Source organism: Anthonomus grandis, chromosome 2, assembly GCF_022605725.1.
Source record: "Anthonomus grandis grandis chromosome 2, icAntGran1.3, whole genome shotgun sequence".
Classification (NCBI taxonomy): Eukaryota; Metazoa; Arthropoda; class Insecta; order Coleoptera; family Curculionidae; genus Anthonomus; species Anthonomus grandis.
In genome coordinates, this window is record NC_065547.1 from 40922963 (window position 1) to 40948461 (window position 25499).

General features: G+C 34.3%; 1 protein-coding gene across 2 annotated transcripts in view; it reads right to left on the minus strand.

The window, feature by feature from the left end:
* Window positions 1-25499, minus strand: part of LOC126748366 (serine protease gd-like) — a 35191-nt gene that overhangs the window by 1407 nt on the left and 8285 nt on the right. For both annotated transcript variants that reach the window (XM_050457549.1, XM_050457558.1), the window contains exons 2-9: window positions 10336-10669; window positions 5486-5660; window positions 5305-5430; window positions 4905-5252; window positions 4764-4848; window positions 3687-3874; window positions 3488-3628; window positions 3282-3429 (exon numbers count right to left, since the gene is read on the minus strand). In XM_050457549.1, the coding sequence (XP_050313506.1) occupies window positions 3282-3429; window positions 3488-3628; window positions 3687-3874; window positions 4764-4848; window positions 4905-5252; window positions 5305-5430; window positions 5486-5660; window positions 10336-10581 (1457 nt within the window). In that variant the 5' untranslated portion in view covers window positions 10582-10669. The remainder of the gene's footprint in view (window positions 1-3281; window positions 3430-3487; window positions 3629-3686; window positions 3875-4763; window positions 4849-4904; window positions 5253-5304; window positions 5431-5485; window positions 5661-10335; window positions 10670-25499) is intronic.

Below are 25499 nucleotides of genomic sequence, written 5' to 3' on the forward strand. Positions count from 1 at the left end.
ACCCAAACTGTAAAATCGGAAAAAAAAACTTGAAATTATTATTGTTCTAATTACCTGAATTAGCACCCATGAGTCTATAAAAAAAAGGGTCACCACAAAAACTACCTGCTTTATCGTCGGTGGCGATGATGGTAATGATTTATTTACATAAAATTACATTACACAATCTTCTTCTTTTTCGATTTAATATTTAGACCATTTTAATTTTCATACATGTATATTATATTGGAAAAAAAAAACCAACCAAGCAACCAACAACCTCTAGCTATTTATTTAGAAACCACTACTTTTTCTTCTTAAACACCTTAAATAATGTGATGATCCTCTAGTTATGATAGACTTTTTTTTTGTTAAACTATTAGTGAGGAGTTGGACTTTGTCATTTTTTCATAAGTATTTCGAAAATTACACAATTTTAAAAAACTATTTAATGCATTTGATAAACCTTAAGAGGCTATTAAAAAAAGTATTATAAAAAACTTTTCTATCTCTTACGGTTTCTAAGCTATAGTTGTTTTTTGAATTTTTAAAAAAACTTCATTACTCCTCACCTATTTGAAAGAGTAAACTTTTTATTTTTTTTATATAAAACTATGATAATTAGCTAAAAAAAAGTTCCTTATCACTTATTTTTGCGATTTTTTTAGACCTTAGTTTTTCATTTATAAACATTTCAACCCTCACTTTTTACTCACTCAATTTTTTTTTAACTTTTTTTTACATCTCTTATATGGTCCCTTTTCTCCTCTATACGCTCCTGTAATTTTTGACTTTTTATCTATTTTAATAATAACGTTATAAAAAAAAACTTAACTTCCCTCCCATAGTGAGGAGGGTCATGAAATTCGGCAAAACACCCTATATAATTTATCTAAATAATCTGTGAAAAAATCACCTATCTATCTTTAATAGAACGGCCACGGTATACGCTTATATATTAGGGGTTATGGGTAATATATGAAGTCTGATCATGCGTAGAGCGCCTTAGATATATCTATAGCGCAATGTCTCGATAGTAGCAATCCCAGATGTTGGGAGTATCAACACTGGACTGGCCAAATATTCCTTAATTTTGCGTTCAAATAAGTTGCTTTCAGGAATCTTCTTTTCTTCCAGTGTTTCTTCCAGCTCCCTGGACAAAATCTTTGCTTCTATCCAATGTATGTTGCGGCCATTAGCCAACCGTATTCTGCTTTCTGACCTGACAATCTCTCCTGTTCAGGTTCACTTTCAATGTTTGTTTGTCTTGACTTCCAGTTGTTGCTTTGTCTCGTTTTCTATTTCTCTGTTAAGGTCAACTTTGTTGCTCCTGTCGCACCTTTGTTGAACCAGGATGATTGGAGTTGTAGTGTGTTGGTTTGCGATATATTAAAGTTCTTAGGAGTCAGAAGGGCAGCGGTGACTTAGTTTCTAACTCCATTGTCAATTTGATGCTTGGCCTAATCTAATTATTGATGTTGCTAGGTCTGTATCGCTTTTGTCCTAAATAATAAATAAGTCGTCGACATATCGAAGCCACACCTTGGGTTTGGATTGAGGTGTCGTCACAGCGTTCTCTTCGAATTACTCCATGTATATGTTGGCCACCACTGGAGATAACGACGAGCCTATTGGAAGCCTTTCGTTCTGGGTATAAACTTAAAAAAAAACTCCTGCTTTAAGTCGTACAATATTTGAATTAAAGTAAGAGTTACAAAAACAAACTTCCAAGAGGTCCAGTGGAAGTCCAGTGCGTTCGGTAAGTATTGCGTCCTGTCTGAGATTTTGCCTGATAATGTTAGGGAATTCTCGGAGTCTCAACATCAAAACTTAGTTTGATATTGGTATATGAATGGTGTATACATAAATTAGTCAAGTTTTGATATTGGCGAATCCCTAGACCTGGCAATAAACATGACCACATTTCGATCTTGTTATGGTGTGAAGTGAGTTTGGTTCGCAATGCATTAAAGAGATCAGCAGAATGATTTTTAAGAGCCCTGTAGTTTTCATCTGTTGGTGTAGGATTTTTGTTAAATAGTTTATATTCACCGTTATTCAGAGCTTCTCTTTAACCTTGTTGTTGTAGTTTTCTGCGTCCATTACCGCTGTTGCATTGCCCTTGTCCACTCGTAGAATCTTGAAGTTAGTATCTCTTTTTAGATGTTTGAGTGCAGTCTGGTTCTGTCTGAAAATATTCGTTTTTGGGTTGTTTCCTAACTTTACCAGTTGGTCCAGAGTACTTCTTATCTTATAGCGAAATGTATCTTCTTCTGCCCAAGGTAAGCTGATAGACTTCATAGAAGTGAAAATAAAAAAATCCGAGACCATAGGCTTTGATGCAATCACAAGATTAAGCTCTTTGCTTATTACGTTTTCCTTAGTACATCCATTCACAAGCATTCCAGTTTGTTTCGGTACTGGACAGGATTCTCTCGGATACCTTCATGATGGTTTTTTATATGGTAGAGTCAATCTTGGCAAAAATTGGATTGTCTTCATCTAGCGTAAGTTCTTTATTTTCTTGGTATCGTTGGTCATATTCATTTACCAGGTATGTCTTCGTCCAACCATGGTATGCAAGTTGGGATCACAGCAGTTCTTTACTGGTGTGCTCTAGAATCTGCACTGATCTGATGCCTGACATTGCGAATTTCAAATTAGAATAGTTATTCCTGGTCTCTCGTAGGAAGTTGATGTGCTTTTCCTCCTTAGTCAATATAATTCTCGATTTTTCTAAGCCTCTGAATAGTTAACTGGTTCCGGGTACTTGTTTGTACTCTAGCAAGAGAAGTGATTCCAAACTTTTGGTCACTCTGAGTTTTGATAACTCTTCTAGAATGGTAGTTTCTAATGCTAGACCTTCCAGATCTTTTTTATAATTATTAGTCAATTCTTGAAGCAATGAAAAATGGATTTTTATTGTATACACCAAGAAGATTGCCAAGCAAGAAATTTAAAGGAATTTATTCATGTAAATAAGCCTGAGTAATCTTCTGCGATCATGGCTCCTGTGATTCAAATATTTAAAAATAGACAAAATAAAATAATTTATTCATCTTTGTAATCATAATGAGTAACAATAAGCGTAGAAATTTACAGGAATTATTAGACATGTAGTAGAAAGTTTTTTAAGTTCTAGTAAATATGCTTTAAAAAACTAAACATACTTATATTAAAATTTTAGTTCTCAAAGTCATTTCATAATAGACTTATACTATTACATATCAAAAAAACTCAATTCAGGAAGCTTCTTTTTACACCATATGGGCAGGAAAAGGTGACTCAATTCTTGTACTTACCCTACAACTGTCCCTATATTGCCAACCACTTGGGTAAGGTCATTGTTACCTCTCCAAAGACACACGGGCATAATAATTTTACTAAATGGTATTGGGTCTGGGAAAGTCATTATTGCAATGTCTGCATTGGCTGTTCCTGGTTCGTAGTCTACCAAACAAAAAAAGTTATTTATTTTATAATTCTCTCTGAAAGTGTTCATTCTTACCAGGATGAACTATAATAGAATCTGGCTCAACCATTTGTTCCCCAGAGGCAGTAGCCCACTTTCTAATGTTCATTTTGCCAAGAACGCATACGATCTCTGTAGGTTTTACGCGTCGATACTCCGTTTTTACACAATGGGCAGCTACAAAAGAAAATTTAAAAAGTCTATCTTACCATAGCTACCAGATTTAATATCTTACCAGTAACAGCGTGTTTTGCTGATATAAGCGATCCGCTGCATATATAATTGAGACTAAGATTCTCTAGTTGCCTGAAAATGGCTATTAACCAGGGAAAAGCCCCTCTAGGCACTGACTGGCCATTCACTATTAAAGAGTTAGTCGTTATTGGTCGTCCGCATATTCGGTCTAAGTTGTCTGTGGAGGTCCTACATAAAACATATTATTTACATTTTTGTATAAATGCCTTGTTATATGCTTAGAATATGGAAAGGCTAGAATTAGCAATACCGCGGTCAGCAACATCTCTGATGCAATGATGCCAAATGCTTATGTACAAATAGAAAAAAACACACTTTATAATATCATAAAAAATTGTCACTTATTTTGACAGGAGCAAAACAATACTATTCCTCTTTAATATAATATGAAGCATTTTTTTTATTAAAATATGATAAGATACTCTAGAAAGAAGTCAACATTCAAAGTTAAATGAATGTAGATGTATGACGTATATTAGAGAAAAAGGCTACAACATTGCAACGCCGCTCGAGCGCATTGTTGATTCCACCGACACAAGTAATCTTTATCAGTGGCGTCGTTAAAAAATATTTAGGTACATGATAAATATTTATTATTAATAGATTATGCTTTAAATTATAAACAATATTACCGTTTATAAACTCTTTATGCGTTTCTTTAACGTACTTCATTAGAGTAAAGGTACTTATCTAATAAAAAGCATTTTTATGGAAATTTAATATTTAATAATTATTATAGATTTCTTAATAAGTTTTATTACTCTACGTTTATGACGACGGTTGTCCCTTGATATGATGTTCTGACAATATCGATATTTTCTTGTGAAAAGAGTAAACACAAAGCCGTTTGTCAAAATGACATTTCGCAAGATGACATCAGCTTTTGCTATATATAATCTTTTCCTCTTTTGAAAATGCGTGTAAACGTGACAGCAGAGAATCGATAAATACGTTTATAAGCAAAACACCCCCCTTGCCCCTGTGCACATGTTGAACTCAAACAAAGTGGCTGTTTAGTAATTCTAGCCTTTCAATGTTCTAAGGTTATATGACTTACTGGGGCAATGAATCCCTTGAAGGTACTTTAGTTGTTAAAACCGGTCTATCAGTACGTTGACTAAAGAACGGATTTTGGTCATTTACTAAAAACAAAAATCAAAAATTATTTCAATATAGAGCAACAAATATTTTTGCTTACTTTTGACATCGGAATCTCTATTGGGGTCAGGTGTCGACAATCCATTAAAAAACGGATTATTGGGATTTAAATCTGGTGGAGGACCTGGAGGGGGACCAGGAGGGGGACCTGGAGGAGGACCTGGAGGAGGTGGTCCAAAATGTGGAGGAGGTCTACCAGGTCCTCCTGGGGGAGGTCTGCCTCCAGGGGGTCCTGGAGGTCCATGCGGAGGCCCATGAGGAGGAGGTTCTGGTCTATTAGGGTTAAAATGGAAAGGGTTATTCAGGCCAGGATTAAAGTCTTCAAACTTATTATTTGAGGCGGATGGAGTGTGGTCCGCTCTGATGTCAAACTCAGGGTTCGAAGTTTCTAAAAATTATGTTTAGAAATAATGAGACAATAAATGTTTTGCAATGTTTACCTGGACCTAAGCTATTAAAATTTGGAGAGTTATCGATAGTAGGGTCAGACGATGAAGCCAAAGGTGTTACTCCCAGGCTCAGCTTGTGCTGAAGGTTTATTATTGTTAGAACTGGCACCATTTGTACTAAAAAAAAAATTAACTTTTATAAAGAGTCGAATTTTATTAAAGGCATACCTACTGGGTATTCTAGGTCCACTACAAATCAGATTTCCATTTACGGAAATTTTGGTGATTCGTGGTGGAATATTGCTCCAGGCCGGAAACAGTACTCTATAGAATATCGGCTTCCGGTTCATTATGTTACTTATGACTTTTTGACGGTCGTCTGCCAATACTATCTTACCATTATAACCCTAAAACAAATCTATAATGTACTAGTTTTAGCAGCTTTAAGAAAGAAGTAGTGCTCTAGTTGATCGCTATATGCATACGCGATATCAATAAATTTCATTAAGAACTAGAAAGAAACAGTCGAAGAAAGCCAAATCGAATTTTCAAGGTCGAAGGTCCATGTCATAAAACGTTGATGGATTAATATTTTATAGCAGCTGTGGGAAGATTGTGTTAGTCTACAGTTTTCCATCCAATAATGATGAAAAGATGGCTACCGTGAAACTTATGGACGAGTAGTATAAGAACTTCACGTCACTGGGGAGATCCAGAGTTCCTTAATACTTAACAGTTTGTTAAACATTAGGTATATTATTTTGGTCGTAGACAACATTAATTTTCTTTTTAAATAAAGTTCATTTGGTGGTATAGTTCAGTTCAGAGATCTATTAGAATCTTTGATGTGCCGCGAATAATCCGTGTGCCGGTGTTGCTGGTATTATCACATGACATGCATATTTAAATCGCAAAATTTAATGTGGAAAGAGTGATAAAGTAATATTCCAAGCGATATTTAATCATTCTATTAAATAAATAAATGTTCTAAGCATTTTTTTAAGAATTTATACATTTGATTCGTAAAATTTGACTACATGCGCCCACGTACTATTTTGTTAGACGTCTGAACTCAGTCACGGCCACTCAAGCGTGAAAAGTTGCACAGGTCCGGCCTTAAAATTTATTTGTATTTAAAACTTATTATTATTCGGGATTTTTTTGGGGTTTAGTTTTATTAAGTTAGAAATTCAGGATAGTTGATTTTGCTATACTTAGAATCCTTTACGATACTAACAATTACGATATTCCTCTTCATATCTTATAATTTTTTCCTCAGACTTTCTCCACTCTTCTTCTCCTAAATTCATAACTTCCTCCTTGATAAAATTTTGGATACTTATTTTTCCTGCGAATTCTCCTTTTTAGTTATCCCCCAATTCAACTCCATAGGATTAAATACACAATAATATGGAGGAAGTCTGGGAACAGTATGACCATATTTTTTAGCTATGTTATCTACTATATACTGCTTTTCCCATGATTTAGTATTTAAAACTTCCAAAAAATGTTTCTTTGTATAAGATTCATGAAAATAGAGATTATTAAAGCATTAAAAATGTCTCAATTTCCAATTTATGTGAAGATGTGATTTTTTCAAAAAGTCTTGAACGGTATGATACATTATCCATAACAATCACACTGTTTTCCTTTAAATTTGGAATTAATGTTTTCTCAAACCAGGTTTATGATAGTCCACATTGCACTCTTCTATTTTTTTGCCACACAATTTCAGTCCATCTTTCACCCAACCTTCTTTTGAATCACAATGAATAATGATCATCCGAGATCCCCTGTTTGGTGGAACATCTTTTAGGACACATTTGTTAGAATTATCAGTCCAACCCTTTTTTGCCGTGTCATGTGTATCACACCAGGTTTCGTCTAAATAATGTATGGATCTTTCTTCCTCCCGAATTTTTTTAACATTCTCCAAATATTCTATACGCCACCTGACAATTTGAGTACTTTCCATTACAGCAGCCCTTTTGTTAACCATCTTAAACTTAAATCCAAGTTTTATTAAATTAGGTATCTCTGCAAGGTTGAGACTGCGAAATGCTTGTCCCTTGCCGATAAGGTGTCCTTAACCATCTCTATAGTTGGAAAACGATCGAGATGATATAATACCAAAACAAAACCACACACATGCAAATAAAAAAACACACTGCCTCATAGTAAAAACCGCAAAAAATTTAGACGAATACAGGCCAAATTCTAAATTCTTCACTTTGATAAACGTGTAAAAAGCAAAACCGGCAAAACACATCAAATAATAACCTCACATGACCCCCCTCCCAACTATTAAAGGTGATAGACCCATCCAACAGAACTAATTGATTGATTGATCCTTAAAGATCTCTTTAAAAACACGACGAAAGTAACACAAAAACAGTCCAAAAATTATCTGGGTACGGCCTCGTAATCCTCAAAATCAGTGGGATAGAGAGAGATACACAATCACTTGCACAGCCTAAAGTAGGAATTGCCAGATCGCAGGTGTTTTATCTTTGTTTAATAGACTAGCTAAAAAGAGGTGACAGTCTAGGAGTGCTGCGAGTTCTTAAAATGATTTGTAAAATGCTTGGATTTTAGTCCGCGGTCAACTTTTTGATATTATTTTACATATTTTCTTGTGATATTATTTTCTTTTTAACAATGGACATTTTCGAAAGAAAAATAAAAAATAGTGTAAAACATGGGGTTTTACGTATATTTAAAACCGTAAATTTCATAGATAAATTATATGAAATTTTGCCATTTAAACATGTATATCATGCGACAATAAATACGACATAGACGCACGGACTATTTAGTGCGGCATCTGCGACACATCAAAGATTATAATAGATCTCTGAACTGGACTTTAACCAACGCTTCAGTATATCAAGATATCAAACAGGATGGCGCTTAAATATTGGGCAACATCTACAACTGTAAAAAAAGGCTAACTATAGACTCTCAGATCGACGGTTCAAATGGTCAATCAAATATTTAAAAGTTATATCCTATGAACAATTGATTAGCTAATTTGTTACTATATGGCAGATTTGGATAGATGATGTGGTCTATAGCTATTGAATGAGTAGATAAAATGTGTAGAGTAGATGGTTTTCTGTGGAATAAAGTTTAATTGGTGATAATAGTTAATAAATATAGACCTTTGCCTTACTTTTATGATCTCCTTACTAAGGAGATCCGCATTTAGAGAAATCCGCTTTTGGACCTAATATCTTGTGTTAATTGCTAATAAGATCTTTTCTGCATCTGATCATAGCCTCACTAGAACAAGAGATATCACCTGGATACTGCCAGATAGAGATATTCCATGAAATGTTTATCTGATAATAAAGTTTATAGTATATGATGTTGTATAACCTTTTATGTATGAAGAAGAAAAAACCATTTTTATAAAAGAAATAGGAGATCAGCCTTAGATTTATTTGTTAAAGGTTATAAAGTGCATATTTTCGTTACAATAACGTTGTTTGGTGTTAACAATATTAGTGGACCAAAAGATATCAGGTTAATACTCAAATATTAATTAGTTAACAAACATTGGTTAATCAAATTATTTGCAAAACATGCTTTTATGTCAGAGAAGATTCTTCGGAATACTGCATACGTAGGGAAACAGAAAACGTAAAGGAGGTTACTTACCAATACGTGTTTCGAATTATTGACTGCTTCAGTGCAAGGCGATCTTATTTAGAGATCACAGCTATATTATATTAAGGAATATCATCTGTAGACTCCCAGATTGACGCTGCAACGTTACTCTGACGATAATGAAATTGTAAATAATGATAACTTATTAAGGAGTTGGTCCGCTAACAAATTGTATGTTAGTTATGTATAAACGATATGTTTTTATGACTTATAGCTTTTGTTCTATTACCCAAAAACTACATCTTAGACAAGAGAATTTTTTGTTGGATAAGAGCTCCGGATAACCAAAGAAGTTCACAGCTTCTGTGTTACATATTAGTTCGGTTGTTTTAAACGTCTGAATATAATATATTGACTGTAGACTTCATGTTAGCAACTATTGTCTTATTGACAGTTACTCGGAAAAGTTGACTAAAGATATCCTGTACCCGCCTCAACTTGTTCAACCACGATGTTCTGCTTCCTCCTGATGTACTACGCTTGACCGACATGACCAAAATATTCTAATTTATAAAGCTCAACTGGTATTTAGCAAATTTTAAAATGTATCTTATAAACAGTTTATTAGCTCAGAAATTTTATGATAGCTTTGTATAGACACTGACTATTAATAAAGTTCAATAAATGACCACTGAAACGTATACTGAAGGTTTTCAGTTAAAATCTTTTTACTTAAAAGCTGGCTTCAGATCTTACTAAATATTAGGTTTAGATAGGCTTAATGCCTCGTTAAATATTGGGTTTGAGTCAATGTTATAAGATACAATAGATATGTACTAATGGTATTAAAGAATCGTTAAACAGTACTATTCTGGAAATTTTTATTAGACCTCACTAAGCAAGTCGACACCTTCTGATTCTCGATCGTTAAATATTACGTTTAGAGGCTAAAGACCTAAACAAATAGTGGATTTTCTTCTAAATAATGTATATTTAGTGATCACTAGTCTACTAGATTAGCATATATTAATTGTAGACTCTTAAGTTAATACTACAAAGTTTAGCTGGCATCAGGAATTAGCTTTATGGTAACTTTAGATTTATGTTAATTTAAGCCATAAACTGTTCTATAACTTTGCTTCTATTAACAATGATTAAAAAACAACAACTAAGAGAGATATAGGAGATTTTCATGTAAGACCTTGTTACTGTGAGCTTTTAGTTATGTGTAAATTGTTTCTTATAAGGAAGTTATTTGGTAAAGAGACTTTAGATGCTCCAAGGTCTTACTGGCATCGAATTTTATGCTGAGATATATTATAAACCGTTAAAAGTAACTTATCAAAATTTTTTCATGCTGAATCAAGGATAGAGCATTTCAAAACCTATAAAATACCTCTATCCTCCTGGCTCTCTTGTTTAGAACTTCCTTGTTCAGAATGTAACAAAATTTCTTTTAATAATTTAACTTACTTGTACCGGATTCCCAACAGACATTTCAATATCTAACTGAATCCGTCCATCACCATCTGTAAGGTCCACCATAACAGCCCCAATCAGGTTTCCGTTTTCGTCATTTTGGTATTGAAACACGTTGGGACAAGGACTCTGACTATTAAATTGGCCAGTGTCCACACTTCGTGAGTATTTATATCGTCTAAAACCACATGAAACATCGTGATTTATAATAAAAGTTAAAAATATTATCACATAAAGCATCTTTGCTCCTATACTTCAGTTTCTTTCTAAAGGATTGTTTTTAGTATGGTGCTTTGGGTCCATTTTGCTTAAAGGTCGAACGGAGCTTCTGAAATAAAAGAAAACCGGATTTATAGTTACAGTGTTATATAATATAAGCAGAATTAATTAATTGGAGTGTTTGAATACACTGCTTAATTTAGTGCCAAACAAAAACAGAAACAAGTTTGGCTCGAGGATCATTTCGAGAACCCGTCGTCTATTGATTTTCTTGAATAATTTAATTTTATTATTGGGTATTTATTTAATGATAATTGCAGCAGGATGGAAATTTAAATATTAAATAGCATAATAATTTATATATTTGCTTGAATACTTTTATTCACTAATATTCATATTAGAGCGAGTTCTAAGGGTAGATTTCGCATTTAGATAGTAGATTTGATATACAAATTGTGCAAAGCGCAATCTTTGCTTAAAATAAGTTAAATGTATAGGGAATATACAATACTATATTCTTCTGAGATAACTAATACTTCCGCCGAATTTTTTGATTATATACGTATATTACGGAGATAACTTCTTCCAGCAACAGTCACGTTTATTGGAAAAAGGGTTAAAGCATGTGTCTAAATTCCGAGAAATCTCCGCTTTAAGATAACAAAAGGTCCCACGAAGGTCAAATTCAAACTTAAACTTTGCTTTTGAGATAACCTTGAAAAAATGGGTTTAGAGTTCTGGTTTTTCGTGCAATGTGTTAGCTACCTGCCTTGAATGAAAACATTAATCTGTTTGCCATCTCCGCTTTTGTTCTTTACTTGAGTTTAAGACATAATTTTTTTTTTAAGGTTTGCGCTACCACTTTTAAAAATCAGATCGCTAAAAGGTGAACTGAGTAGTCCAGATGCTGTCAATGCCGGTCCCAAGTTCGGGTAAAGAATGAATGAGTGAAGAATTAACTCACGCTATGACAATGACAAGGAAGAAACGAGCTTGGAAACTGAATCGTAATACTAGCAGAGTGGACTGCTGTAACATAACCCCACCAAATGATACCTGGCTGCTTTCTCAAATAGAGGAAGAGCAATTGCTTATTTGTGGCACTGGATGGTACAGTGGACTGTATTTATTTTAGTTGTGACCTTCATCGAACGACCACAGCTTATATGGCGCTGAACCAATTACTTATTAAGTGAAACAAACTTGTACCTACAAAATATGCTCATTTATTAGATCCAAAGATAGAAAAATTGAACAGTTGGAAAAACTAGGAATTGTCTTTGCTATCTTCACTTATACTTAATGAAACTTTATTTACACTGACGTTTGCTTCTCAGCAGAGATTCTTCTTGACCCTCCAGTATGTGGGACTCCTTGCCTGGTTACCCACTAACATTTCCCCGCTAGGTAGTACCAGTTGCGTCGCTGCACTATCTGCTCTGTTGCACCCCTATTGTGCTCCATAGATTCACTCCTACATGTTCCGTTCTGTTGTTTCTAGGATGTCCAATATTTTTCGCAGTGGGGCGGTTCGTATCCTCTCTGGTGAGGGTTTGGCTTTGCCCAGGACTGTCGCCTTGGTCTGGTTGAATGCTTCGCAGAAGCATAGCATGTGAATAGTGGCTTGTTCCTCTTCCTCACAACCTCTACCTATAGCGAAGTATCTACTTTCTCGAGTCTGTGCCTGGAGTGGGGGCCCGCCCAAAATTTGTTAGGAGGCTTCCAGCTTTGGCAGTTATTCCCAATAGTTTTTATGCTAAAGTTCAAAGCGTGTCTGATATCCCTTTTCCTGGTTTTATCGCTGACACAGCATGCTAACTCTGGGCCTGACTCTGTTGCTGACCCCCTTCATTGCAAGTTGGATTGCCCTTCATACAGCACGACGATGTACTCCCCGGCGTCAAGCAGAATTATCATTTCTGCACCGTGAACGAGCTTAGATTTAATTAAAACTACTTCCCACATAAAGAACAACATACAGCTTACTTGATATAAGAGCCCTAACCCTAGACAACTTAGGAAGGATCACAACCTCATACTATCTAAATTATTATTGGAACTGCCACGCAAAATTCTAAAGCCAGCAGTTTACATTGAAAAGTACAACACAGAATGTGTAGAATCAGAAAGGACGCGAAGACTGTATGAAAACAGATAAGCATAAAAGTTAAACGAGCTTAATCTTAATAAATGCAATATGGAAACTTGCTGGAATAAAACTAGGGAGAACGGAAAATAATTAGAATAAACTGTACTAAATCATGGTTAAAAAATTAGAGGACCTCGCAGAACTGAAAGAGATACCTAAAAAGCAAAAGCTCCGCAACCCACCAAAAACACGCAGAACACACACACACTAGAAATAGAGATAGCTCACGAATTAAAGCTATCAAAAAAGAAGACTGGATCAAATTTCAGTGATATGAATCATGACATATACATCACCCAAAGGAAAGTTTGGAACATGTTAAAGAATAGAAAGAAGTTGGTGAGTAAGTTTGTACAAAGGAATGGCATCGCTATAGAAACGTGGGGAGAATACTTTGGAATACTATACGATAGAATATTAGCTGTGAAAATATAAAGTGAGACTGATAAAGATAGACTAGAGAAACACATAGCAAATAGAGAAGAATAACAAGGATTGAGGAAGAGTAGATGAACAACTGACGGCATATTCATCACCAAACAAATAAAAGAAAAGGCCATAGAACATAACACACCGGCATTAATTAGCTTTGTCAATCTAACTAAAGCACTTGGCAGAGTGCAACTAGACGACCTCATAAAAACTTTGATGGAAAAAGAAACACCGGCCAACATAGTTAAGTTAATCGCCAACACTAGGAGGAATCAGACAAGGAGACGACCTTGGTCCATTCCTATTTAATCGTCTCATGAACAAAATAATAGAAGAAAGGTCAAGGCAGCTCTTTGCCAAGTAAGCAGTAACTATTAACCTAACATGAGCATATCCATTGAAAAAACAAAAAGCATGATCATAACCTGTCAAATGTACTCGTAATTACATATCATTCTATAAAGCAGGTAATATCAGGCTGCCTAAGAGAAATTGTATGAGCCAACTAAAACATGTAAATGGACAGCAAGATTAGGATATACAAAGCATGCGTAAGACCCGTCGTGATGTACATAATAAAAGTGCGAGAAGATACCAACAAAATCAAAAGCATACTACGCGTGGCAAAAATGAAGGTGCTGAGAGCCATAGCTGGCAAAACCAAAAGAGACCCGTGTATAAAGCGCTTCTCACACGATCAGTATTACTGACAGTATTTTGAAATATAGCCAGTAATACTGATCGTGTGAGGGCAAATACTGATAGACTGTCAGTCGTAAATAAATCACAATGGAAGAAACTCAGAAAACGACCGCTCTGAGCTCCATAGCTTCACCTGATTTGTGTGAAGCAGACGAAAAAGGAAAAAAAAATATTTTAACGCAATTTATAGACCTATATAGGTCTATGCCCGAATTGTGGAATTCAAGTATATCTGACTATTGTGACAGAGATAAGAAAAGAAGAGGATATGAAGCTCTGCTTAAAATGTTTGTGCAGTACAAACCGAATGCGACCATTGACGATGTGAAAAGACAAATCAATACGCTAAAAAGCAATTTTAGATGAGAGTTAAAAAAATTAAGGATTCCAAACGGACTGGATTGTTGATTACACACGATGTGTATGAACCAAGCGCGTGGGCGTTTCATGCACTTCAATTTTTATCTGACGTGGAAATACCAGATAAAGGAAAAAACTCCATGAATCCAACCAAGGTATGTAAAAAAAGTTTAAAAGTTTTTTATATTTTAGCGCTCAGCTTTAAGCGCCTCAGATATTGCATTGCAAGTCTCCATGACAATTTCACTTATAGTAGTGGGAGAAATTACAGTAGAATATTTTAAATCCTCGAATGATCTTCCAGTTGCCAGAAAACGCAAAGTTACTGCTAATCGTTCATTTGCTGATATAGGATTCCTCATGTTTGTTAAGGCTTAACCAAGACCAAAAGTTTGTTGTAGACTACACTTGTCATTCAGAAATAATTTTTGTAATCCTCGGGGTCTGTGTCTTTAATAAAATTTAATAAATTCAGATGGGTATATTTTTCACGTTGACTAATCCATTGCTTAATCCAGCGTCTCTTTTGCTTATTAGGTTTAGCACTTGTTAAATCTAAAATTATAATAGCAGTTAGCAGCGCAAGCTTTCTTTTTATAATCCATAGCAAAATAACTAACAGATAAATGACGCGACCGCTTTAACTTTCAAGCTGCAGAGGATTCGAGCAAATCAGCAGACTGGTGACTGAACACACTTCAAGAGACGATTCGAGCAGACTGATGACTGATAGGAAATACTGATCGTGTGAGGTCGGGTGAAAAATACTGACGAAATACTGTCAGTCTTCAAGACTGTCAGTAATACTGATCATGTGAGGGGCGCTTAAGAGATACAAATGTAAGAGAACAATGAGGCTTAAAAAATATAGTAAGATGGGGAAAACAATGAGGAAAAAAATTGAAAAAAAGTTGAAAATTCGTTTTTCAAAATATTTTTGATGATTTGCATGTTTTTGAACCAATTTTCGAAGCACTTTTTTCTGATTGAGGTAACTGCAAAAATGCTTTTTGAATCCGTAAATCGCGATCCTCGGATGTCGAAAAATGTTGACTACGCCATTTATGTTTGATATGCCGGAACAAAAGTCATTAAGTAAGTGCTAAATCAGGACTGCTGTACGGCGGGTGATCCATCAATTCGATGTTTTGGTCAGTCAAAAATTCGTTTGTTTGAGCCGATATGTGAGAGTTTGCATTGTCAGAATAAAAAATTATTCCCCTCTTCTTCTGCTTTTTTCAAATTTCTCTGACCACTTCTGGCTGACTGACGTGTATCTTTCGTTATTGACCGTTCTACATTTTTAAACGCCACTGTCGCCACGTGACCGGTAATACCGAAGAAACAAGGCATCATTTGCTTCGATGTGCTTTTTCTGCGAAGAAGCGAACTTATACAGTCGATTGCTGTTTTGTTTCGGTCTCATATGCATAGATCTATCATTCGTCACCTGTTTAGATGTTATATACAGCCTTTGATGCACCTTGAATGAATTTTTTAAATATTTCCTGGCACTAATCAACACGAGCTTTCTTTTGTGCGACTGTCAGGTTATGCCACCGTGAAATTTTTTTTACAATTGTTTATGTAGTAACTTCTTGATGCTAGTGATACTAATGCCTCAATCTTACCTTTTATCAGTTCACTTATACCATCGATATTTTCTGGGCAACAACTGATTTTCGACGACGGAATTGGTCCTGGAGCGAACGTCGACCACGATTAAATTCGTTATACCAGTTTTTTACAGTGCTGAAGGATGGTGCTTTTATTATAAAGATTTAAGATCGTCGATATATACGTCTTTATCAATTTTTTCATTCTATTCTTTGCACGAGATTAATTTTATAAGTTACTGTAAACAACACAAATTGCACTCAAATGATAAAATATTCTGAAGAAGGTTATGTTCAATAATGTCAAGTTTTCACACTTCCGCGTCATCCATCACCCAGTCAATACATGGTTGTTCTCGTCCTTTCTTATCCTACGGATTCCTTTCCTTGACCCCTTCCTACCCCTTGCCGTTAGTTACAACGTGCATTTCAGAATTAAATTTTGTGAAAGTTTCTACCCCACTTCCGCGTTATCCTTCATCACATAAACACGTGATGGTTCGTCCTTCTTATCCTTTAAATCCCTTTCCCAGACCCTTCCCTACCCCTTGCCGGTGGTAGCTGATCCTATTCACGCCGGTAACCAGGCCGGATGATGCCGGATGCATCGTGGGGGAGGCGACATCGTGCATTGAAAAGTTTCGATTGTGATTGATGATTTAATATAGTGAAAGTGTCGATTCGGGGAACAGGGTACATACTTGACGGTTTTCTAGAATCTCCAAATCGTGCTGGCAAATTGCCTCGTAACAGAGCCATCAATTGAACAGAACAAGGACAAATGTCAAGTTTTCAATGAAAACGTCAGGTGGCGCTGACACTGACTGTTACCAATACTAGTTTAAGAAGACCTAACCTGGAAATGACCTGGAAAAATAGTTTCAAGGTTAAAGTGATGAAGTTAAGATTTAAGCCCTTTAGGTTCCTAACGGTTATTATGTAAAACTGAAATATGAAATATATTGTTTTTCATAACCCTAGATAATGAAGAATTCCTAACTATTTAAAGAAATCTTATTGAACCTGAAGAATAAATCCTAGGTGAAGGACTTCCCTTCGATATATCACCAAAATCTTCTTTTGTGCATTTTTGTCTTCTCTAAAGCCACCCTTGCTCTATTACGGATGAATCGTCCTTGGAAGGAAGAGATGAAGTACCTTTGACCAACTCAAGATGCAAGAGCGTACGAAGAGTATCCGCAAGGAAGAGAGTCTGCACTAAAGACTCTTAGGTAAGGGATAAGGAGGATCAGTCAAAATTCCAAGTGCAGGTAAGTAATATGACAATGTGGTGATAGTGCTAAGAACGTAATTAAAAATATAATTAAGCAAGTATTAATCAAAGGGTAAATATAGCTGATTATTCAAAAACCTACGGTTTACCGTAGTTTAAAAAACTACTTTAGAATAAGTCCACGAATCAGGTAAAGCTTATTATTTAAGGACCTTAAACTCCAGAGAATCACCAGTATCCTGCAAATTTCTTTTCAACGATCTGAAAACGGTCCAGGGAAAGGTATAATCTATCGTTCACTTTGTAGATCTATTTCGGCCTTTTAACGTTATTCCACAATCACACTTTTGTATATCAATGTGCCTATGGACGTCAACTTTCAACTTATCAACTCGCAGAGTACCGGAGGTACATTTTCGTAGCTCCTACATTCAAGTAAAAAAGATATTTTACGCTTAGGATGAGGGGCTGCTAGTCTTACTATCCTATTATAAATAAATATTTGTAGCACCTCAAGAACATCACAACCTCAATTACGTTCACTATGAAAACCGAGAAAAATGTCCTCCACCTCACTTTAGCAGAGAATATTTAACTAATACCTATTAATACTACCTAACCTCTGGACTTTATGGGGCTATATGAAACAAAAAGTCTACGTCACTCAGCAATCCTCGATCTACGTCACTTTCCAAAATATTTGTCAAGAGTTCACCAAAAGCTTATTTTACTATCTTGAGTTAATGGTGCATATTTTCAATATCTTTTTTAGTGAAATAGTAACATTTTGTGTTGCCTAAAGTTTCATTATTTTAAATCTCTCGAGATTCTCGTGTTAGGTGCTACTGGGGCTACTAATTATTGTAATTTTTTATTCACCAATTAGATCGCTTTAAAAAGAAACCTTTTAGTAGCTTTTAGGTTAAAGAAACCTTGTTAAATAATTAATATGCTAAGTGGTAAATAAGGAAGTCTAGACGGTAATATAAGAATTTACATAAAGTTTTTTATGTTCATTTAAAATTTTCTAATGATAAGTTAATGTCGATGGTATTCTTAAATTTAACTCGAATTTCTGTGACTTAGCACCCAGTATCGTCACTCTATACCTGATAAAGGGAAATGGCTGTATCCTGATATTTAGTTATAGAAAATACCTAGGGATGAGTAAATGTGGCAAAAAACTTGTGGGGTAGTGTGTCCTCTTAATGTAACTCGACATTCAGGATCCAAAACATTAAATGTTAAATTTATTTACAAAATAATTTCCATCAAATAAGATACATTTTAGAAAGGGATTTCGAAGTTTTAGAAACAAGGAGATAACAGAGTTTCCATTTTTCTTTAAGAATCTCCCCAAGGGTAGATGTTACTTTGTCGAAATCTTTGAAACTGGAAAATGTAAAACTTTTTCGGTTTTTTACTGGTATATTTTTAGGGAAAATACCCATTAAAAAAAATGTCTAAGTGTTATAGGAACAAAATTTTATACTTATAAGAGGTATATAGCCTGGTAGAAAATCGAGGGAAAACAACTGGTATTTTCGAAGCACATTTGTAGCTAACTATATTAAAAAAAAAAGAATTTAACATTATGTCAATGCCGATTTGTGTCACACTTGAATTTTTGTTACATTTCCCATAACAATGTAATTATTGCACTACTGGAGTCAGTTGTAACGTCATTTAATGACGCAAATATGACGTCTATGAAAAAAATGATGAACAATCAAATCACATAAAAACGGCATATTCAAGATATTAGAAACGTACAATATAAAATGAAGTGAATGTTCTTCTAAAAAATCCATCATCAAGCCCTCTCCAAGAGTGGTAAGGTACCTTTCTAACCTACTTATTTTCACATGTAAATTCAAAGCATTTTATTAGTCGCAATAAAAACTATATGCCTAAATATTGAGCATATATCAATATAAAACAATATAACTAATACGGACTGCACTGCAATTATACAGGTTGGGGAATCAATCATTACGCATAGAGAGGGGCTTAAAGACGAAATATGGCAACGCGTAAATATGTATTTAGTGCGTTCTGCTACTTGCCTCGTCCACAGATGTAAATATGCTAGATGTATATTTACATCTGTGCCTCGTCCGTCGTTGTGTTTCAGTATGACGTTATTAAGCGTCTGACTTAAAAATATAAACTCTTTAAAGTAAACGAAAATTGATTCTTTAAATAAAAAGCTCAAGCGTACCGGACCTCCTATTTTGTTTAAAAAATAAGTTTAAACAAAAAAAGCCAAATTCGTATTTCGAAAAGAGTTTTTGCTGAAAAAGAGTTGATCCCTTCAACAATTTTCTCTCGCAACTCCAAATTTGTTAAGATAACTATAGGTCATTTAATATTGTCAGTTCTACTAATAACACGGTTAGGAAAAGTATTTATTAAGAATTATTTTACCATAGCGACATTATTAGCAGGAAAACTCAGGTCTAAATCAGAGGGGATCTAAATAGTAGGATGAACTTGGTTTTGTAGCAACTCATCAAGGTAAATTTGTGCGTTTAAAGTACTATCAATAAAAAAGACTCTTTAATATGGCCGCCCAAAATACCAGCTTAAATATTTAATTTTTGAGGATACTCAGTATGGAATTGAAAACTTACGTGCTCATTTTCTCGAGGCAAATATCGAACAACGGAAGAATTATGTTTCCCACTTAATGAAAAAGAACATTTATTTGAAAATAGAATATTTCGTAAAAAATGTTTGTTTTTATTTCACAAAATTCAATTTTTTAGCACTGGTCTTTGGTAAATATCTTTTTGGAATATTTGAAACATACTACTAACAGTTTTATGGTTCATACCCTGTTCTTCTCCAACACTTCGACTTGATCATGTGGAATCCACCTCTACACAAAGGATCGGTCTATTTTCAAATGTATTTGGAAACAAATCCCTACATTGTATTGCCGAATTACCTTCATAAAACCCTGCAATAACTTGAACTCTTTCTTCTTGAATCATAATAGGTTGACAAAAAAATAATAGCGCTTTTAAATTCAACAGAGCAACGTGCAGTCACGTAGCTAAATGAGGTATGACGACATTATTATTTTTATTATGTAAAAAATAAAAATAGCAAATACCTGTCAGACGACCGTTCGTCGACGAGAGGAAACTGTATTGTCATTATTCTGGACTATGCGTAATCTTCAATTCCCCAGCCTGTATAACCGAAAATACACACAAATACCGTGTGTGTCTTGCAGACTGGAAGACCTTAGATTGAAGCTTAACAATTTGAGTTTTAAAAAAAGTACTTAGAAAGTAGATATGTTAATATATAATTAAAACATGTAATAATAATATTAAGGAATCAAGAGGAATGAGCAGCAGGCAGGGAGCAAAAAAAGCGATCCAACACGACCATTTAAAAATAACACGAAAATTAATTACATAATACTCAAATGTTTGCAATATTATCTGAACCAAGCATAAAACAGTCAATCCGTGCACCATTTTATAATTATTTGTAGACTTTCAAAATTATTTAATTTAAATTAAATTTTGTGGATGAAAACACTTTTTTATGTATGTAGACCCTATTTTAATGGCAATATGCTAATTCCGCATGTATATTTCTACATATCAAAAAGATTTTTTTTTAATGTTTTGTGAGCCGGAATGCTAAATACAAAACAAAGTTCTTAAATAACATGCGGCCGGCTCTATATAATTACTTAATAGACTAAATTCTACATATTACATTTTCTACGGTTACTCATATTTAGAATACAATTTACATTTAAATAGGGAGTTATGCGATTCCTATAGGGTATATTAAAATAGCGCATACAACTATTTTGCAACTTTTGTGTTGTGACAAAAGAATCTCGAATTAACATAATATATCAGGGAGAGTACTGTATGAGAGAGTATTTAATGTTCTGTGGTAAGCAGCCTTTGTATTGAAACAAACTTTTTGATCGAACATAGGAAAGTTTAGTTTTAACTTAGGGCCAACAAAAGTCACTAATATTCATTGAAGGATATACGTTATAGAGTTTCATGAATAATTATTTAAAAAACGATTTATAGTACACTTATTTCTTACGTGAAATGAAAAAATATTGCACACGACTTTGAACCATTTAACTTCATAATTTAACTTATGGTGTTTGGCAAATCAAGCAATTTCCCGTAAATCAAAGCTAAAATAAATTTTTTCCTGTGCCTTAGGCCTATCTGACATACTAAAGGAATATAAACCCGTGAATCGGCCGTAAGTTGCTGCATTTTTTAGTGTTTTAGACGTTAATATATGTAAGCAACTTAAAGAGAAAAGATTCACAATAGAGCCTTGGGGCACATATTTACTGTTTTTCATTGCGCGGTCAGGACGTTCCTTTAAATATGACTCAAAAATTTTATAGTATTGTACAAAAAACCAATGTAGTATAGCGTATAAATAGGGTCTACCAATAAGAATGATATAAGTTTAAATTGCTAAAAAATAAAAACGAATTGGTTAATTTTTATGATTGATGTTTCATGTTGTAGTTTATTATGTAACATTATGTTTTAAATAAAATATCATTAAGATGTCCACCTCGGCTACGGCGGCAGACGTTTAGACGATGAACCCAATTTTCAATCATTTTTTCTAACAAGTTGGGCTGAATTTCGCGAATAACCCTAATTATGTTAACTTTCAACTCATTAATGGTTTGAGGATTGTTAGAATACACCTTCGACTTCACATATCCCCAAAGAAAAAAGTCCAGGGGAGTAAGATCACAGGAGCTTGGTGGCCAGTTGATATTGCCATGTCGCGAAATTATTCGATCTTCAGAACGCTCTCTTAATAAATTAATTGTGGCTCGGGCGGTGTGTGATGTTGCTCCGTACTGTTGAAACCAATTCTGTTCGAAGTCTCCACCATCAATTGCAGGCCAAAGAAAGTTTGTTATCATGTCGCGGTAGCGCTCTCCGTTGACTGTCACAGTACGCCCCCCTGCATCCTCAAAAAAGTATGGATCGATAATTCCACCGACATGCAAACCACACCACACAGTCACTTTTAACGGGTGTAATGGCACCTGTACTAATTTCTGGGGATTGTTCTGACACCAGAAGCGGCAATATTGCGTATTGACAACGCCACTAAGACAAAAATGGGCTTCATCTGAAAAGATGATTTGTTTCCCAAAATCGGCATTTTGTTCCAACTGCAACAGGGCCCAGTCGGTAAACGTTCTTCGCAAACCATGGTCAGCAGGCTTCAATTCTTGAGTTAGAACCATCTTATATGGATGTAGGCCTAAGTCTTTCTTCAAAATGCGCCACAGAGACATTGGTGAAATGCCTAATTGCTGAGAACGGCGCAAACCAGACACATTGTTATTCGCGTCAACACTTTCTCTTGCAGCGGCGATATTTTCAGCGATCCTTGCACTTCTTTGTCGCGTTGGTGGCTTATTATCCAGAAGAGTGTACTCCCGTTCAAACTTATTAATTGTGCGCCTTATTGCAAGCTCAGAAGGCCGTCCACGATGGCCAAAATCTTCTCTAAGAGCACGATAACAGGCTCTAACCGATTGCGCATTTTCGTAATACCTTTTCACGATAGCTATACGTTGCTCTTGACTTAAACGATTCATGATGAAATGTCAAAGTATACTTAACACAACTGACGCTTGATCCGCGTTTTGACACATACCATTTTGCGTACATGGCCCACTAAACTTCTATCACTTCTATTGGTAGACCCATTATATGCATTTGGTAATCGATCGTATTCAATTTTGAAGAAAGGTAACAGTGCTGTCTCTCTTCGGTTTTTATAATACTTTTAAGGCTGTTTATAGTATTATACGACTTTCGAAAAGCTGGTTGGTAGTCAGGAATGAGTTTTAAGGTATACACAAGCTGAATGATTTTATTATAAATATGGCCAATATCCTTAAAATTTTCAGGACTTGACATTTTGGGCCGAAGTATTGGTTTTTTTCATTCACTTGCAAATATATTGTACTGGAAGTGTTTTGAATATCTACTTTAGGTTTTAGTTTTTTCACCAACATTACATCTATTTGAATTATAGGAATTAATTTATTCCTAGAACGTTGAATTCCTACGATCAATAGAACCTTTTTTTGTCTCTTGACCTAATTAAGGATTTTATATTTTACTGGATTGTGATCAGTGATTTTCTCAGTTACGCATGTAACGGTTACAATAACGTTAAATTTTGATTTGAATTTGGTCATTTATTAATTGACGAAAATTTAATATTACTGATTTATAGAAAAATTTAGAAACTTTTTTTGCAAACTATATAAAGGACTTCTTAACCAAAGTGCTTTTCTAAAGACAATCATACTAGTTGTATAGTGCTTAACGTATCTAGTAATATTAATAATTTTTTATAAACCTGCCTCCACCACAGGCGACCATTACTACAAAAAGAAATTATATTTTCAGTTCAAATAAATATTCTATTAAATATTCAATATTTAAAGAATAAATGTCTTAATTTGTCTTTGTAGAGCATTGCATTGTAAGTATATTAATCTAAGTATCAATCATTAAGTTTAACCTGTAGATACATGAACAATTTCCTTCATAGTGGTACACTTATATTAATTAAAAAATGTTTTACCGTCAGTGGCAGTTTTATAGCTGTTAATAAGTTTGACTATTTATTAGAACCGATGACATTTGAAGTTTTAATATGTTATTTTACGCAATTTAAACTTTATATTATCTGTCTTTATCGTTCACATAAAATGCTAATCCTCTGATTTCAGGAGTGATGCATTTCGGCAAGTGTTCTTGCCATCATCAGACTTGGGTTACTTAACACATACACAAATTCTAAACAATCTTTTAGATTGTTTAGAATTCAAGATTGTTTAGAATTTGTCTATGCGTTAAGTAACCCAACTCTGATGATGGCAAGAACACTTGCCGAAATGCATCACTCCTGAAATCAGGGGATTAGCATTTTATTTGTGGAGAAAAGATTTCCCCTTAACTTTTCAATATTATATTGACTCCACTTCAGAATGGACTTCTTCCTTAATAAAATATTAATTTAGTTAATCATTTTTAAGCTAACTTTTTGGATAAGAGTTCTGTATAAGTAGATATTCGTGCCAGGTTACAAACCTGCTTGTTACATATGGCTTAAATATGCATATTAACTTGTACGAAATTTATTCTATGGTAACCGATTATGTATGCTCAAAAAAAGATAATATAAAGAGTTTAGTTTTAAACGCTCTCTGATTAAGAAGCGGTTAGTTGTACTATTGACTGCCAAAATTAATATTTTATATTTGTTTAATACAATAAAATATGCTATAAAGTATTACAAATGTCTATCTTAAAACATGAATTATTAAGAAGTCCATAAACGGTAATATTACTTATATTTAAAGCATACTCTATTATAATAAATATTTATCATGTAAATATTTTTTGACGACGTCACTGGTAGTGATTTCGTGCGTCAATGGCAACAACAATGGGATCGAGCGGCGTTGCCATGTCTTTACCTTTTTCTTTAAAATACATTATCTACATTCACTTAACATTGAATATCAACTTCATTAATGAGTATCTTATCATAGTTTTTTTTTTAATTTTTGATATTTTATTGAGGACAGTATTGTCTGTCAAATTAACTGAAAAATTGTTATGATATTATTGTGTTTTTTTGTAATTTCTATATAAGCACTTGGCATCATTGTATCAGAAATGTTGCAAGTAAACACACTGACCATAGTTCAACGGCATGCTACTTCTAGCCTTTCAATGTTTTAAGTGTGCAATAAGAACTTATTTTGTTTTTTTGTAACAAAAAGGTACGAGCTTAAACAGGTTATTTCGAAAATAAAAAGTCAAGTGGAGTTGGTGAAATCTCAACGTTACTCTTGAAATTTAGAAGGAATCTAGTCTGCTAAAGCCTTGGAAGTCCTTTCAGTGTGTATTAATGAATTTTGGCTACAGTGTGTATTTCTTTATACAAGGTTGTTGATTGGAGTGAGCCATCCAACTTTCGTCCAATACCTTTACTTCCTTCATTGTCCAAAGTCATCGGAAAGATGAAGAATTCAATTTTCTTCAATCATTTAATTTAATATCTTCGAAAAAATTTGATTTTAAGGAGGCCAGAGGTACTGATACTACCTTCTACATTTCTCTTGAGAATTTATATTTTGGAGTGATGGGAGCGGTATTTTGTGATCTATCCAAGGCTTTCGATTGTGTGGATCACCAAATACTGCTGTTAAAGCTCGAGAGGTATGGCTTTTGAGATCTGGCTTCCATCTTATTTTAATTGCCTTTATTATAAGTACTCAAGAGCTATCATCATTAGAAGTTAGCTGTGGTGTCCCACGGTGTTGTGTTTTGGATCCTAAATTGTTCCTGCTATTTATTAGTTCTAAGACCATTCTTGTTCGGTTTTT